General features: G+C 34.2%; 1 protein-coding gene across 3 annotated transcripts in view; it reads right to left on the bottom strand.

Annotated features, from left to right (window-relative positions):
* Positions 1-18,445, bottom strand: part of LOC106665535 (calpain-9-like) — a 113,606-nt gene that overhangs the window by 79,102 nt on the left and 16,059 nt on the right. The window contains exon 2 of one of the 3 annotated variants that reach the window (XM_014392012.2): positions 16,407-16,505. The exons of 1 other annotated variant lie outside the window; for it this stretch is intronic. In XM_014392012.2, coding sequence (XP_014247498.1) covers positions 16,407-16,505 — 99 coding nt within the window. Of the gene's footprint in view, positions 1-16,394; positions 16,506-18,445 lie in introns of all 3 variants that reach the window. One more of the 3 variants, XM_014392011.2, reaches the window with a different exon arrangement.

The raw sequence follows: 18,445 nt of genomic DNA on the forward strand, positions 1-18,445 counted from the left end.
GTGTCGGAATAAACGACCTACTAGCGCATTTTAAATGAGAAGAACGAGTTACAAGTAAAATCGTGGGAAATTTTTAAATTTTAAAAAGGTATATATTTTTTTACTTTTACAAACATGATTTTTCTTTTCGATTGTCCCTGAATATTTTGTCCTCCTTTTCTTGATATATGTTTAACGCAAATATGTTGGCTTTTCGCCAGAAACATTATCAAAAGCGAGAATATGCGGACCGGGGTGGTCTTAAGGAGGTACCCTGTAAATAACTATTTTTTAAAAATTCGCCTCTACTCGTTGGATTTTAATTTTGATCACTTCTTTTTCTGGAGAGTCAGTACGCAATGTTTAAGCATCAAACTCTAACATTTGACCTATTTCTGAGATTTTCAAGGTCATTTAGTTGTTCAAAAAGAGGTCAACAAGTCGTCACTTTTTTGGTGTCATATTCTCAAAATTTATTTGGTCTAATACAAATAATTTTTTAATTTTTTTTAGCAGACTACGAATCTGTAATTAACAGTTTTTAATCGTTAAGTTTTAGCATTATCCTAAATCGTGGCCAAATTTTACACTTTGTTTAGTAATTTCTCCCCTCCTGGTTGTTGTTTTTAAATCGCTCGCTATTTGCATATTATTGTTTTGCAATAAAAATAAATAAAAATGTAGAGAGAAGTTCCTTGACCTGTCCCACATAATAGAAGCTTGCCATGTCTTTACAAAAGTACAGTAGCCGATGTTTGGAGTTCATGGATTTTTTTATTGTATATAGATTTGTTTTATATGTTTTGTATTTTGTGTGAGTCCGTGTATTTATTAATATGAGTGGTGAAATATAGCGTCATCATCGCTCCTCCACCAGTGCGTGTAAAGTACCCCACCGGCCCTAATTTAGATTAGATTATTAAAATAGGGTGTATAGGTCGATGAAGGAAATCGAGTTGTCTACCAAGTAATTAGAATGAGTGCAATGAACATAAGTGTGCGACTGTATTAAAGAATTTAGTTGTTCTAAACCAGATTATAGTTTGCTTGCGTTGGGCCCTGAAATGACCGAGCTATCGAAAGCCCCGTTGGAGCCTAACCCGTTGGTTGGGAAATTATGATCTTCTGGGCACCTGGTTTAAGGGGGATACTCGCGACTCAGCCTCATAACGGGGTAGGTGATCTCCCCTGAGGTATAGTCCATGGAGTCAGCATATCGGGGAGTGATAACCTTTCGGGGTGAAAGTACAATATAAAAGAACGAACGATTTCCTTGTGATGACGGATTTAGGATGAAAGTGTGTTGAAAATCGTGAGGTGCGGTCTGATGTGACGCAGGTTTTAGAAAAACGTTTTCTTTATCATGCCAACGTTTCGATCTTTTTTGAGATCATCTTCAGGGCTCAAAGAGTTTGTTTTCCGTGTAGATGCGTCATTCTTGTGTGTCGTGTTACTAAACACCACAGTATGTTGAAAGGTGAAAAAATACAACTTTTCTGTTGAAGCGAGTTTTTGAACGTGTCCGAATTTTTCCCGATCAATTAGCGCTATAAAAAATTTATACACTGATTCCTCCTGCAGTGACGAGTTGATAGAAGGTGCTGAAAAGGGAGTCTTCAAACAGTGTCAAAGTTTGCAAGTTACAATTGCATCAAAGCACACTAGAACACTTTGCAATTTAGGAAAAAATTAAAGCAATTAAAACTCGGAATCTTATAAAACTATTTTCATTCTGTTAAAATAGGTTTAATAGACAAATCTAATTTGGTCATAAAAATCGTCAGTACCATTTTTAATTATTGACCTACCAAACTCTTTTGAACGATTGAGTAATTTGTTCATATTTATTAAAACTTCTTTCAATTAATTAATCTTTATGTAAGTTATTGGCTGAAATAAAAAAGTTAGTGTCACGAGCGGGATTCGAACCCACGACCTTCGGCTAAATACGCCGCTGCTCTACCACTTGAGCTACCGTAACTTCAGACACCTCCTCCTCAACCTACAACCGTTCGAATTTTCCCTCCTTTTTTGCTATTTTTCAAATGTGTAATCGATTCACGATGACAAATGAATTGGCCACCAATAGAGCTTTAGTGAAGATATTCTTCGTTTCACTTATTAAATCCATTATATTTCGTGGTCCGATTGACCAAATAACTTCTTTAAATTAATTAATCTTTTTATGTAAGGTGTTGGTTGAAATCCGTCCGAGTGGCTCGAATTCACGATAGCTCAAGTGGTAGAGCAACGGCGTATTTAGCCGGAGGTCGTGGGTTCGAAGCCCGCTCGTGACACTAACTTTTTCATTTCAACCAATACCTTACATACAGATTAAATAATTCAAAGAAGTTATTTGGTCAATCGGACCACGAAATATAATGGTTTTACTTAAAACATTTATCAAAACAATTATTTTTTGGCAATCCCAAAAGGAAGAGTAACCAGACCTGATTGAACGGGAATTATCAAGCAACGGTTGAAATTGCGTGGCTTGGTAGTTTCCTACAATTTTAGTGTGCCCAGTGGTCGGAAATGACCAGAATACAGTGCCATCGACCCGCAGACCCCGAAGGGAAATTTTAAAAACGATGAAACAATTGTTGCACTGTTTTTGGCAGGATAATCAGTGTGATCAGTACAATCAGGAGGATCAAAGAGCAATCAATAAGGATTTAAGATAAAATTGCCGAGTAAAAGTACAATTTTTAAGCACATATTTTCAAAGAAGACGGTTGTGTGAAAAGAGTTCTTTAGTAAAATAATAATTGCGTACATATTTAAGAAGTTTAGCTGATTTTATGCGATTTGTTTATCTTTTGATACAAGTTTATTTTTGTTTATGAATTTTTGTTCAGGGTTGATTGGATTTTCACGGTCTTCTGTGAATGCCAACAGCGTGAACACGCGGGCCAGGACGTAGAATTACTGACTGAATGAGACATTTTGTTTTTAAATTTTAAATATATATATATTTAAAATTTATGCAAGTAAAATAGTTAATAGCTAAATGATTAAATAAGAACACTTTTATAAAAATTTACAAAACCAAAAGACGCTTCAAGTCAACTAGGCCAAAAAAACATTTTTAATGAAACAAGCTATTCGAATCCGTTGTAAGCACCCTTCAAACACTTATGTACGAATTTTTATAGCTATAAAAAAGACATTTTTGAGCTGGATCAGCCGGGAATTTTTTTATGACCGAAGCCCGTTGTTCAACTTAAAAATGCATAATACCTCTGGATTTGATTCAAATTCAACTGTATTACAACCATTAGAAAGCGGAACGTCCACTCTTTCAGAGTACATTAACAATCTGTAAATTTTATGTCATTATCATAAGAAAAATAAGGATGTATTCAACAAAAAACTCTTCAAAATATTATATTTCTCCGATTCTAATTTATTTAAGTTCCCGTGGATCATTGTAGGCGTTTCAAAAATTTTTTTAATAAATCGGAGCCATTCCAAAGAAGAAAATTTTGGGAAAAAATTATTTTTTATTTTCCTTCCAAAAAATATAGTCAGGGGTTTTTTCATGGTGGAAACGAATACCTGTTTAAAATTATTGGGTGTATCGACCACTTTTTTTTTCTTGGATAATCTGTACTTAGGTACAGTCTTGATGAAAAAAACCAATTCAATTGTTACTGCCAAACTTCGACTTTATACGACATATTTTAAGGTCATCATCATGGCAAAACGATCTTAAATATGTCTAGAAATTAAATATTAAGCTTTTATTAGATGGTTTCAAATTTGTTTGAAGATCTATTCAGTCCCAACACTGCCAAGGACTGATGATTTTGAGATCATCATCAGGGCAAAACAGTCTTAAATATGTCTACAATTTGACAGTATTACAGTCTTTAGCAATATTGGGACTGAGTCGGTTTTCTTAGCAAGTATTAAAAAACTAATTATGGCAATTTGTGATGAACTTAAAAAGGTGAAAAGTACGGCAGTAACAATTGAATTTGTACTTTTTTCATCAAGACCATACCGAGATCCGTGTATGTAAAAAGAATATCTACTTCTTGTTATAAAATGTAGTTGAACCTTCCAAATTTTGACGTAGTAACCTCCCTGTCATAACAATTTTAGTGTCAGAATGATTAATTACGTCATGGTCCCTTAACTGCGAGACTGGGCGGACCAGGGCTGGTCAAATAGACCGCAGTTGTTCAAAACATCCCAGGTTTCTTAAAATGACGTAGAAATAATAATTTTGTCCGAAAGGCGATTTCATTGCTTATTTTCCATATTCAAAATAACAAACCCAAATTAAACATTGGTTTTTATGGAAGTACCATATTTTATTATAATATATTGTATGGAATATAATTGTTCAATCGATGAATTATGAACGAAGAGTAATTGAATGAAAATTGACTTTATTTCAGTTATTACATCTTTTAAAAATCGTTTCATAACCGGGTTCTTAGGCTGATAGAAAATGTTGGTCTTGTCCGACCAATTCTTAAATGGATATATCAAAAGACAGTTTTATTGATTTTAACTGACACGAATCATAAAGATCGACCGGCTTTTTATCAACATACTCACTAACATAAGTGGAAGTTTTGTACATGAAACACAGCCAAGAAAGTGTGAAGATATAGTTGATGTAATAGTGGTATCTGTAGCATTTATAGTGAACATAAAAATTTAATTGTCAAATTAAAAAATAATAATAAGTCCCAAAGTTTAGATGGTGTAAGCCCTCAATTCATAAAAAACATTTCCAATAACAGCTTAATACAGTTCACGAAAATAATTAATGACATATTAATGCATGGTTGTTTCCCCAAAATGTGGAAATATGCTGAAATAATTGTATTACCTAAACCTGGTAAAGACTTATCTTAGGTGAGTAGTTACCGGCCCATCTCCCTTCTTCCTTGTCTTGACAAAACCACTTAACGAGTGATATTAAGAAGAATCAATCTTTTTATTGAAGTAAATAATTTACTGGCGGCTGAGCAGTTTGGGTCCAGGTCACACCACAGTACCACAACCCAATTGGCGAGGGTCACAGATATTACTGAGCACAATTTTAATTTGGACAAGCATACTGGGATGGCACTGGTGATGTTGAAAAAGCGTTCGACTGAGTGTGGCACAATGGGCTTGTTTTTAGATTAATCACATATTTTTCCCAAATACATCGTTTTAACAAGGAGTTATCTGGAAAAAACTTGTCTCGCGTTACGACGTTCGCTCTAACTTTCGGCCAATTGCTGCTGGTGTTTCCCAAGGCTCTTTCCTTGGGCCCATATTGTTCAATTTATTTATTAACGGTATAATTGAATTAAAAATTAAGTTTAAAATATTCCCTATATGCTTATAACACCCTGTTATGATCTCGTCTTTCAGGTATACAGTAGCTAGGCATCTCTCAGTAGTCTCAATTACTTTCACAGGTGGCGAGTCAAAAACAGAGGTGATTCTGTTCGCTCGCAGAAGACCTAAGGTTGATTGTTCTATTAAATGGAAGGTGTATTCCATGGAAAAAAGAAGTGAAGTATCTCGGTTTGATGCTGGACTCAAAGCTCACGTACACCAAGCACATCAACACGGTATGCGACAGAGGAATGGCTCCGATCTGCAGTTTATTCCCGTTGTTAAATAGACACTCTGAACACTTAACAAAAAGTTAATTTATTATTTGTATATTCGTTGTGTGCGGCTCCTGTCTGGTCTAACACATGTATCACCAACTACAGGAAGTTGCAAGTTGTGCAGAACAAATGCTTGAGGCTGATTGGCTTCTTTTACAGGTGGACGCCGATAGACTACATACATTCAGGATTGGAGGCTGGTGTCACTACACAAGTTCACACTATAACTTCGAGATTTTGCAAAGCTGGTGAACTTAATAAACACACTATATCAGAAGTATTGTTAATTATGTCGCTGCCTCCTTGCAGTCACTTTACAAAAAATTTCAGAAGGGGAAAACATGGTGCTGTAAATTAACTATATAATGTAAAGGTTTGTTTTTGTTCTGTGTTTATGTTTAGATATGGTTTAAATTAGTTCTTTTTTTACTTTAGATCAGGTATATACGCAGGAAGTCTGAAGCCAGTCTTTTAATTTCTTTGTAAAACATGTATATATTTTTATATATGTATTATATATTGTATATATATTTTGTAAATAAATATCATTCATTCATTCATGTAGCATGTGTCTGTAAATAGCATGATATAATAGTAAATTTTTCCAGTTTTGTAAATACAAATGAATCATTTACAGTGATTATTAATAATTGCGGATACGAGAGAGTAAACAAGTTCAATGAGGCAAAAAGTTTGAAATTGAAAGGATAAATCGCCCGCTTCGTGTTAACCCGCTTTTCCGCCTGCATCGTTAATATATATTAAAATGTTTACTGACCCAGTTGTTTTACTATTACCGTTCTTCCGACTTTCAACTACTTTACGGCTAAGCACTTTAAACGGTGTAGGTTTTTTTTTAAAGTAGTAAGAAGTTGAAAAATCACATAAACTTTATTGATATTCGGAGTTAAAACTAAGTACTCTAAAGGAAATTTGAACGCACCTCGGAATAAAACTTTTTTATTTTTGTATTTTACCTTTTTATTTCCTACAACTGACAGTTTTCAGCGGCATGCTTAGATAATTTTTATTTTATCAACGACGACCGTTTACAGGGTCAACGCCAAATATGGTGCAAGGACGCATAACCTTTTCTTTTTACTGACAATAGTCGATAAATGTCAAAATAATCTAAAAAATGTGTATGTTTAAAAATAACAAAACGATTAACATGTATTACTCGAGAAATACTGGTTTATTAAAAGAAAAAAGAAATCTACTGAAATATAATTTTTCGTTCTATGTATCTCTATTAACGATTGAATCTTTTAGTTTAAGAAGAGCAATATTGCATTAATAAAACAGTAATAATGTTGGAAGTTTAGGGGTCGACAAACAGCTGAGGTCATTGCCGGCACTCTTCGTGTTTTTACTTCTTTTCCTGGTCTATCACACGAATTTTTTAACCTGCAGCAGCGTCTCGATCAATTACTGACTTTCCGCTTTTATATTAAAATTAATGCTATATCGTAAAATGGTAGCCTCTCAAGTTGTCAACTACACAATAGATAAAAAAACACAAAATAATATATATACAGTGTGCATCAATTTCTATAGTCCATCCATTTAATTGGGAAACGATTAACTTTAGCAAAAAATGGTCTTATACAAACCCATAGTCAATTTTGGCTAGGAATCGCGTGGTGGGAACAGATTTAACATAAATTTCTCATCTACCTGGGAAATGACACTAACTTTGTTATTTTAAATGAGGATCCTATATTTTTATCGTACAATTCGTTTCTAGACCTTATTTTATGCCACTTTTACCGAAAGGAAAATTTTTATAGGTTCGACCATTTCTGAGTTATGCCCGACGGAAGACGCGTGAGAGGGGGGTATGCTTTTTGTAGTAACAAGATCCCCCCCTTTTATTTCGAAATTAATTTTTTGTTCGTTTTTGTTTGTTTTTTGGGGTTTGTATAAGACCATTTTTTGCTACAATGGTTTTCGAATTAAACGGGTGGACTATATTAGTTGAGACACCCTTTTTACCCCAACCTTGGTTTTTTGGGCCCTTTCCTTCCCGAGGGTTGTTGGTTTTTCCCTTGGGGGGGTTTGACCCACTCCATTCTCGCTAATAAGTTATTTTTAAGACATCGCCCACTCACTCGAGAGTATTCGGCATTACTCGGAGCGAGGTTAAGCAACCCCTTCTTTTATTATTTATTGATTAATTTTCGTAGATTTATCATTTCCCTTATATATAATATTTATCTAACTTTTTTATTTATTATTCGTCTAGTTATTTATTTATTATTTATTCGAATTTCTAGTCTCAATATATGTATATACTCAAATAGGTGGTAAATTTTAGGCTGCTTACTTCTATTGAAGTAACCTTTCAAATTTATCATACGTAAATATCTTTGAACCAAAGTGTAAAGAATTAAACAGCAAAGGGAAGCCCCTTTTTGAATTGATAATTTAAAAAAAAACTTTCCTTCCCCTGGTCACTCCTTCCACCAAGGTAAGGCTAGGAGAAGACGTTAGAGTAAATTTAAACTTCCTTAATTCATTAATTATTTTATAAATTTCGTGGTCGTGGTCCGCCGGTATGGGGTCTCCCTGTGGTACGGCGGAGTGGTGGATGGGTAAACCCCCCCCCCAAAAAAAAACAACCTTCTTTTAATGCTAATAAATCGCATCCATTCCAATAGACATAAACACTACATACATTGAAAAATCCCTACAGCCTGATGTACCGGAACATCGAACAAATGCCGTGCCTCAAGACTACATGTCCGATGAAATATAAAAAAAATAAATGAGAAAAAACTGATTGCTATTTAAATAATCTTGTTAATCAATTAAAATTACTAGCTGATTAAAGTACAGTATATATTCAAAATTTACAGTCTATATTGTGATTCCTGACGATTTGATCATTCTTAGATTATGGCCCTCATATTTTCGCTCTTGGGCTGTTAATTAATTTAATTTTTAATAAAATAATTGTAATGATCTAGGAAAAAAATAACTTGACTGAAAACCTCTTTGAATTTTGGGAAAATATTATAATATGTGGCCTAAAATATACCAATTGATTTACTTGACTTTAAAATAATGGTTACCTATCGAAAAACATTAACAGACATATCCGGTTTATTTTGATTCGGCTTCATTTAAACGTTTTCTCAAGTCTGGAAAGCATGCTGCGAAAGACTGACGACGAGCGGAGTAATGAAAGGGTACGCGAGGATCGGGCCATGAAGTGTCGAAGATGAGTCTTAAATTACAGGCCCCCCACAACAGATATTGATTCTGAAATTCACACTCGGCTCGTCTGCAGGATATCCAATATCGGACCTCTTCAAAGGATGTCCATCAGTTATCCGAAACGCACTAATGGAAACAGATACAGGTCTTCAATTAGCCAAATGGAAAGAGGGCCACTCATGACATACGCTCCTATGGTTTACAGGCTGCATGTTTTGAAAATGTGGTTCTTAACCTGTAGACTTTCAATGAAATGGAAAATCAATGTAAAGAAAAATACCCCAAAGGATTTAATTAATGCATGTCTTCTAAAAAGTCATAAAACTACCGCAGGACCGGTTTGACGTTATACAATCACACAGCTGTTTTGATTCACACGGTCCAAATCCTCGTCAAATTTCTAATTGGGGAAAGGCTAAAAATGAAGGTCATGGGAACTGGTATGTTTTCCAACGGGGAAAAAACGGAAATGCCCGTTTTAACGGATTAATATTAAAACGTCGTATCGGTAAAAAATTGACCGTTTTCGTTCAGTAGGCAGCGTATTAGAAAAAGTTCCGACTGTATTGCTGAACTGGGCTATTTTGACGGCTCGCCTGCCTTTTAACATACCTCAGCAGTTCTAACTGGTTGACTAGCACTTCTAAACGACACCGACTTCCTATTCCAACATCCGGCGAAACAGTTATTCCCTGAAGAAATCCATTTATCAATAAACAAATAAAAACAGGCTTTACCATGTTTCCTTTATTTCTATTTATCTGTAAAAAAACACCGTTTTAAAATATTACTTTAACAAATTTTTTTTATATATCATGGATTAACGGGCTTTCCTAGTGGGCCTAACGCTCATGGAAAGAATTACCATAAGTGTAATCGGTCGTGGATCAGCCGTTGATTCCGGATAACGGAATGGAGAGGATAGCCCGGAATTATCTCCGAACTTAGTCCACTAAGCTCGAACGTGATTCAAGCTTCTTTAAGTATTACCTAAGTATGAGATATACAGTATTTTAAATTGTTACTCGTTTCGGACATGCCGCTAAAACTGAACGAAAGGTTTTGAAAATCAAAAGACAATTTTTCAGCTCCTCTTATTATTTTCGAATCGTTCAAACTTTCTCATTTTGTACTACGTCAAAGTACTTTTTCATCTCCCTAATATTTTGATATTAAATTACGTTTTTTTAAAGTTAGGATGAATACAGAGCAGATCTCACAAATATAAACAATTTCGTCAAGTCGTGCCCGAATCCGGAGGGTTATTCGAACTCCGCGATAGTTTAAGAGTTTGTGGGAAGAATGATCACATAATACAAAACTTTCTCATTTCAGTTATGGTCCAGGATAAATAATAACGCTGAATATTGAGATCTTGGTCAATCGATCAAGCGATCTGCTCGGAAATGTTTCAATATTTCGGTTTTAAAATTAAAATGATCTATATAGTATAAAAAGAAATCTCTTTAAGGCTTCTCGCTATCTTCAGTGGTATGTTAGGATAAAGGTCGGTCAAATACCGCACCGCATAACTAGGATAAGAATGCCTTCGAATCGAAAATCTGCCACCCCTCTATTGATTAGATCGTGTTAAGGCTTCTCGCCATTTCAGTGGTGAGTTAAGATATGACAAAATTTGTGTGACGTTTAGTTAATGATTATTTGGATTACAAGATAGTGAAATGCGGTCTGGGGAGACGTAGGTTTTAGAAAAACATTTTCTACACACACATTTGAGCCCTGAAGATGATCTCAATACAGATCGAAACGTTAGCACGTTAAAGAAAATGTTTTTGTGAAACCTACGTCACACCAGACCGCACCTCACGACCTCAAATGCGAATAATAATTAAAATGAATACAAACCAAAGAACAGCTATAGCACATATACAATCAACAAAATAATAAACAAAACACGTACACAGAAATAAAACACCACAAAAAAAAAGAAAGAAAGAAAAACAGACACTAAATGGACCACATTCGCGTACATTGGAAAAGAAACGTACAAACTAACTTATTCAACAAATAAGGCATGAAAGGAACACGGAAAACCACATACACACAGGAAAATTACTAAGACAAAAAATCGTGAAATGAATCAACTAGAAGAAATGAACCAACATGCCAAATACATCGGCCACACAGAACAACAATAAAAACAGATATTTATCAAACAAGGAACATATCAAATCAACTTATTTATTTCAAGATCAAATCAAAATCAAAGAGAACAACGGAAAATGGAATTAAGCAACACACCTAATAGGTGATCATCAAACATGAAACTGCTATACAACTTACAAAAAGGACGAAAAATGGACATACATGAATACATAGAAATATACAAACATAGTACATTCAACATTAAAAAAAACTCATAAATACACAAATTAATATCATTCATACCACTTAAAACATTACATAAATTAAAAAAGAAAAGACCGAAGGTCAAAATGACCAACTAGTACCATCAGAAAGAACTCGACTTAATGCATCAAAAACATTGATTAGCAGCACTAATACTACAGCCTCCCACACACTCCACGTCCTCATAACTAAAACTTCACTAGGTACTTTTTCAATTAATTAATCTTTAAGTAAGGTATTGTTTGAGGTAAAAAAATCGGTATCCCGAGCGGGATTCGAACCCCCGATGGTCGAAGGCGTCCAAATACGCCGCTGCTTTACTACTCGGATTTTCATTTATCGCCGAGAATCAAATAGATTACACATTTGAAAAATGGCAAAAAGGAGGGAAAATTAAAAAAAGGTAGATTGAGATGGGAAGTTGATGTCCGAACGGATCGAAGTCACGATAGCTCAAGTGGAATTGCAGCGGCGTTTTTAGCCGAAGGTCGTCGGTTCGAATCCCGCTCGTGACACTGACATTTTTATCTCAACCAATGCCTTAAGATTAGTTAATTGAAAAGAATTTTTTTTGGTCAATCGGACCACGAAACCTAATGGATTTAATAAAAGGTACCTATCAAACAATAGGTTTATACGCAAACCACAGAGGAAATCTCAAAATTGACAAAAGCTTGGGGACTTCGTTTTGCTTTTTGATATTGAATGCGAAAAGAAACGTAATTGGTACGTAATGAAGCACAGGGATTAGTTTGCCGAATTCCGACGACAGTGATTCTACCCTGGAAGTGATTTTTAGAGTTGTCACAAAAATTAGTTAACTGGCTATAAGAAACGAAGAATGAGGAGAAATGAATTGATCCCCTACTTTATTATTACTAAAACTAAGATAAAACAATACCATGAAATGCATGAAAAAGCATTTTTTATACCTGAGGCATCGTTCTTGGCAGAAAGATTGTTCCACAAAGCTGATATCGTCTTAAAACAAAACTAGATACAAATTGACAACAGACTTGGCAACCTTTTTATTTTTCGGATTGTAATGAAAGCGAAGGGAGTTTGCTTAACGCGGTATGTTTTATGTAGGTTAAATATATATTGGTTGATATTTATGAAAATAAATAAATAAACAGTTTTTTATTTCCTTCCCTTTCAAATTAAATTCTACAACTACCGTTGTCCTAAAAATTTAAATTTTAACCTTTTGTTTCTGTTCTGTGTTAAAGGGTATCGATACTTTTGTTTCAATACCGAATCCACCTGTTTTTGTTTTAGTTTTATGAGGTGTGCGGAAGTTTCATCATTCCTTCCGAACGCGAAGGACGAAACAATCCACTCTCCCTCACTAATTGCCGGTTTGTTCGAAGGAGTTACTTTCTTTCTCTTGAGCGATGAGTCTTCAGAAATTCTCATAGGAGACGTCAATGCGATTCCGAAGGCTTTCCCCAGGCAGAAATATCAGCCAAGGGTTTGAGACCGCCTGAGGACATGTTTCTGTGCCCAATACGCTTTCCATCCCGCCTTTTCCCAGGACCTACATCTTCTCAATAATTTATTCCCCTTTTATTGTTAACAGCCGTCGTGCCGTGCGTTCTCAAAAGATAAGGTTAAATATTCAACAGAGGTTGGAAAAAGTTTGATTCACTCCTACATGGGTTATAATTTATGCTTACACGACTTGATATAAAAATTGTTTTGAAGACCAAAAGGAGGTTTAGAGCTTTTTTTGTCAATCATTTCAGCCTTTGCTGTACATTTTTTTTCTATTTAAAATTTTTCAAATACTACTATTTAACATATTAATTATCTCACGTAGAAAAAGGTACAACAACGCGCTAAAGATATAATTCATTTAAATCTGAAGGCTTTAAACTAAAAAATTCAAAACTTTCTGTAGAAGGAGGGAAAATAATGATACACGCAAAACACAAAGTAGAATAAGCTCATCGACCTAAAAAAGTCTTATGAGTTGAACAATTTAATTTTTTGCCACTTTCAAAAACGTTTCTAACATAAAAAAGCCTACAAATCGGAAATGCAATCAATGATGATTAATTCAGTAATTAAGGCGAGAAATTGTCTTACCTTTAACCGATTTTAAGGTATAAAAGTAATGCTATTCCTAAACTATGTCTTTTTTGTAACGATTTATTGCTCTCAATGTGCTTTTATTTATTTTATACACAGCGATAATTTCAATAATGGCATTAAAACCGACTATAATATTACCGATTTTAATAAAAACTTTTTTCGAACTTTCTTGTAAATGGGCTTTTGGAGTAAGTGTTCTGCTTTTGTTGTGAGCATATTTAAAGATTATTTTACTACATGTCACCCCGAAAAAATATCGTGTAGTCTCGGAGGAGTGAATGCGGCCAGAATTCTATATTTGCATAGGGTGGTGATGTATATATATATGTATTGTAGGTTTTGTGTCCATTCTGTAGTTGACGACGTGAGGTGGAAAGGAGAGACTAGCATTTTACCATATCGACTAAGTTTTCATTCAAAAGTAGAGGGTGAATAATAGATCGAGACGCTCAAATGGCCGTTGGTTGAAAAATACACCTGAAAGACGAGAAAAAGAAGTAAAAAACGGAGAGGGCCGGCAATGACCTCACCTGTTGCGGGTTTTAAATATCCCACATTATATTATTACTGTTATAAATTAACTAAATAATAAAGAATAAAATAAAAACTAATATGCAAGATTTAATTTAATGCGATTAGATATATAAAAAGTTGCAAGAACCAAAAAACACTTCAAGTAACATAGATTTTAAAAAAATTTTTGCACAAACAAATTCTGATTAGTTTTAGTCACCCTGTTAAACCATAAAATACAAATTTTCATCGAAATAAAAAAAATAGACTTAGGTTAAGTTAGAAATTAGGTTGGATTTGCCAAGATCAAATTTCCTTCTCGACAATGTCCAGTGTTTCACTTAAAAGCGCATAATTCTAGATTTTGTCAATTTTCAACGATACTACAACCGTTTGAAAGAATATATTCCATATAAATATATTTATCTCAACTAAAAATCTTAATTAATTGAAAGATATTAATTGGTAAAGCGGACCACTTAAACTAGTGAATTGAATAAGTTAAAATGAAGTATATCTTCACTAAAGCTCTCCGTGGCCATTGCATTTGTCGCAGAGAATCAAATAGATTACACGACATTTGAAAAACGGCAAAAAGGAAGGAAAATTCAAAAGGTGGGGTTGAGATGGGAAGTTTCTGTCCGAGTGTCCGAGTGGATCGAGGTCACGCAGCTCAAGTGGTACAGCAGCGGCGTATTTAGCCGACGATCGTGGGTTCGAATCCCGCTCGTGACACTGATTTTTTCATCTCAACCAATACCTTAAGATTAGCTAATTGATAAGAATTTATTTGGTCAATCGGACCACGTAAACTAGTGAAGTTAATCTTATTAGTAGCACACTTTTGTTGAAAAACATTTATTTTTTTGTCAAATCAAAGACCAGAAGTTTGTTTTATTATGATATTGTTATATGGACTATTTTGACATGGCATAATGTTTTTGTTCATACGATTTCAGTTTGTACTTATTGCACTTCTGAATTAATTATTTACACGGAAAATATTGCAATTTTCTCTTGGCTCAAAAGGAAATATATAGCAATTCTACAGTCTCGACTAGGATTTTTGAGATTATGGGACAAAAACGTTTTCAATATACACCAAATGATGCTAAATAGGAGTACAAAAATTTAAAAATATAAATAATACGCTCACTTTATATAGTTGACAAGAAAATTCTTCCTTTCAAATAATAGTGAAGAAGACGAAGTATCTTTAAAATTTGTCTTTTATAATATATTATTTTTAATAGAATTTAACTATCGATTATGTAGAAAGCTGTGCTAAAAATAATACAAAAATGAAATTTTAGATCCCTGAAATATACCTGTAATTACGTATATATTTTTCTTTTTTAATTAAAATTGTTTGACAGTTTTATTGCTGATTAAAGTTACGTAGTCGAGCCTGTGCAATAATATATTGATTTTTGTAGAAGAAAATAAAAGTTTGATTGCTGGAAAGGTTTGTAAACTAGACTTATCTGTAGTTTAGAGGTTTATGTAAAATCCATCGAAGTATTTACCTGAATTTATTGTAAAAAATGCTTTAAAGGGTTTACTGTCTTTTGTGTTTTGTACATTTGTTAATAAAAATATTGAAATGGCCCAGGGAACAATGTAAATGCAGTGCAACAGGAAGTGCGAAGTCGTGGTCGCTTCTTGAATGAGGAAAGGAAACAAATATGAGATTTCATGCTTACAATGCAACTTACATAGGATGCAAATAACTTTCAACAACCGAGGTTTAACTAACAAGAGATTCGTTTCCTGGGAATGTTTTTGTGTATCAATCCCAGGACGTTCAATGACTCCTTGGTGTTAACATTCTACTACTAGCTCGCATTCTGCGGATTTTTCCGGAAAAGCGATTGGGTCGTTGGCGAAGGATTCCAAGTTAAACTCTCGCACCCTAAAAATCAAGGGAAAGGTTACTGTTCTTTTAGGTAGGTGGAGATAGGGCGTTAACGGATCCCGATGGGAAAGCGTTTCTAACAGTATTCTTCGTCTACTTCCTCTTAGCACCTTCTTCGCTAATTAAACTGTCAAATTAATAACTCCTTAAAAGAACAATGCTCTTTTAGACGTGTTTTCTCTCAAGCTGTTGTGAATTATTGTAATTCACAAATAACAATCATCTAAAACAACAAAGTAGGTCATATTGTTTAACTTTTACATACCTCATTCTTGTAAAATATTCAATTATAAAAATTAAAAACTTTCTATTCATCTCTTGTCTATTTGAGAAGTTTCTAAGCGAAATGAGCTAAATCATACTTCAACCTATTGACGCTTTGTTGTGCTTATTTGTGTACAATTCATTTTTATTGCAGACTTTTGTGACCAAGTCTTTCATGCAGCATAGCTTTCCACGAGTAAAAGGAAAGGGAATAAAGGCAAAAGAGAGTCGAACGGTATTGAAATTCTTTGGAATGCCCCGTAGATAAGCTCTCGCGTAAGTTTAACTGTCAGGTTGAGAAAAGGGCCTCATTTTTTCTACTTTTATGAAATGGAATTGTCAGTGATCAAAGGTGCTTTCTAGTTTATTACAGTTGGCATGCAGTGCTTAAAAAATTGTCTAGTTTTGTTACTAACGTGTGTCTTTACTTCGTGCGTCGGATATTCTTCCTCCTTGGTATTTTCTTTTCTCCTCGTTTATAATCCCTTTAATCACTTCTTTTTTCATCGTTAACGCCTTCTTGGTACCTGCGAGGAAGGAAACTTGTTTTTAATTTACAATTTGAAATGGCCTATTTAAAAAAAAATTAAAGAAAACAATGCGATTATAGAAGAGAATTGTAAGTCGTGTCTTTGAAGGGGAGGAAGTCCTTTCTCTAACGGTAGCTCCGTTGTTTGAAGAAAATCAATTATTTTTTTTGAGAAAGTCCTAAATCCAAGGAGACCAATTGAAATAACAGTCAAAAGATATATTGTTCTATTTTTTTTTTTCGACAAACCGTCACGACGTAGGAAATCTAACTGTATCCAAAGGTATTAAAAGGTTAAAACAAACTGGAGGCGATGTTCATTTATTTCCCGATGGTTGCTCAAGGATTTACAGGTTGGTAACACTTGCTTCACAGTAACTACTCGCTAATGGGATTCGGGTTCAAGGCAGTGTCCCAGCAAACCGGCTTAGAAAAGGTCTCGAACTAAGTCTTAAAAGGGCACTTGGAACCGATTCGCGCAACTTCTTAAAGTTTTTAAAAGTTCGATTAATAAAGATTCCGTTTCAATGATCATAAAGGTGCTAAGTAATACAGGTGTTTCTGTATTTAGAATAATAATCATAATAAAAGTTTAAAGGTTTTTATATCTGAAGTCATTTCACGCTCTGACGTCTTTAAAATTGTTACTGCCTTCATCTGAGTGCTATAAAATCCACTTTCTACCGTCTTGAAAGGAAAAGTACGTTGTTTCATCAAAAACATATTCGGAAGGACAGAAGATAAAATAATTATTTCATCAAAGGAAAATATTCTTCTTAAAGTACTGCTTGTTTAATCGGATAGTAAAATAAGACCTTAGAGTTTTTAATGGTAAATTCAACGAAAAGTTTAGTTATTTGTCATCAAAATTTTTCATCTCCAGTTATAAAAAATAGGCCGTTTTAGGAGGGAGTTGCAAATTGAGTCCAATAAACTTTTCCATAAAAGCTATAGCTCGGTCAAACATATCCACCTCCTAGATACGTTGAAAAGCTTGTGTCTCGTGTCGTTAAGTGTGGGTTATTTAAGTTAAAGCTTGAATTCGGTCATCATCACCAGTTGAGACGTCAACTGGTAACAGAAATCAAAGGGATATCCTAAAGTATCATCTTCATCTATCACCATCATCTTCAAGTATCATCACCATACGAATCACAAATTATTCTAGCTGTCAAAGCTGCGGTAATAAAACACCACTGAATGACAAAAATGCACTATTTTCCTTACAATGTAAATTAGGAAAATAATAGATCTCGAACGAAATTGACGAATAAAACAAATTTCAGACTATGTATCCAATAAAAATTGCTTCAAAGCACAAAAGATTGGATTGGATTTGTATGAGCTCGAATCTGCATGTATATGTACATATATAGTCAACCCCGTTTTATTTGGAAACGATAAACTAGCAAAAAATAGTCTTACACAAGCCCCCCAGTTAATTTTGGCTAAGAATCGTATGGTGGTAACAGATTTAACATAACTTTCTCATCTATCTGGGAAATGACAATGACTTCCTTATTTTAAAAGAGAATCCCATATTTTTATTGTACATTTCGATTCTAGAGTTTATTTTATGCCACTTTTACCGAAGGGAAAATTTTGATAGGTTCGACCATTTTTGAATTATGCCCGACGGAAGGTATGCTTTTTGGAATAACAAGATGGCCCACCCCCTTTATTTTGAAATTAATTTTTTGTTAATTTTTGTTCTAAAAAGCAAACTCCCCAATATTACACACAAACATAGATGTCTGGGCACATTCATTCCCTCAGAGTAGTCGATATTCCACTGGACGGGGTTGAACCCACTCCATTCTCGCTAATAAGTTATTTTTACTCCCCAGACGTCATGCATTCACCCGCTCATCAAGGAAATGATACTAACTTTGTTATTTTAAATGAGAAACCCATATTTTTATTGTGCTATTCGATTCT

The sequence above is a fragment of the Cimex lectularius genome, unplaced genomic scaffold (assembly GCF_000648675.2).
Source record: "Cimex lectularius strain Harlan isolate CLEC.00 unplaced genomic scaffold, Clec_2.1 scaffold37, whole genome shotgun sequence".
Classification (NCBI taxonomy): domain Eukaryota; kingdom Metazoa; phylum Arthropoda; class Insecta; order Hemiptera; family Cimicidae; genus Cimex; species Cimex lectularius.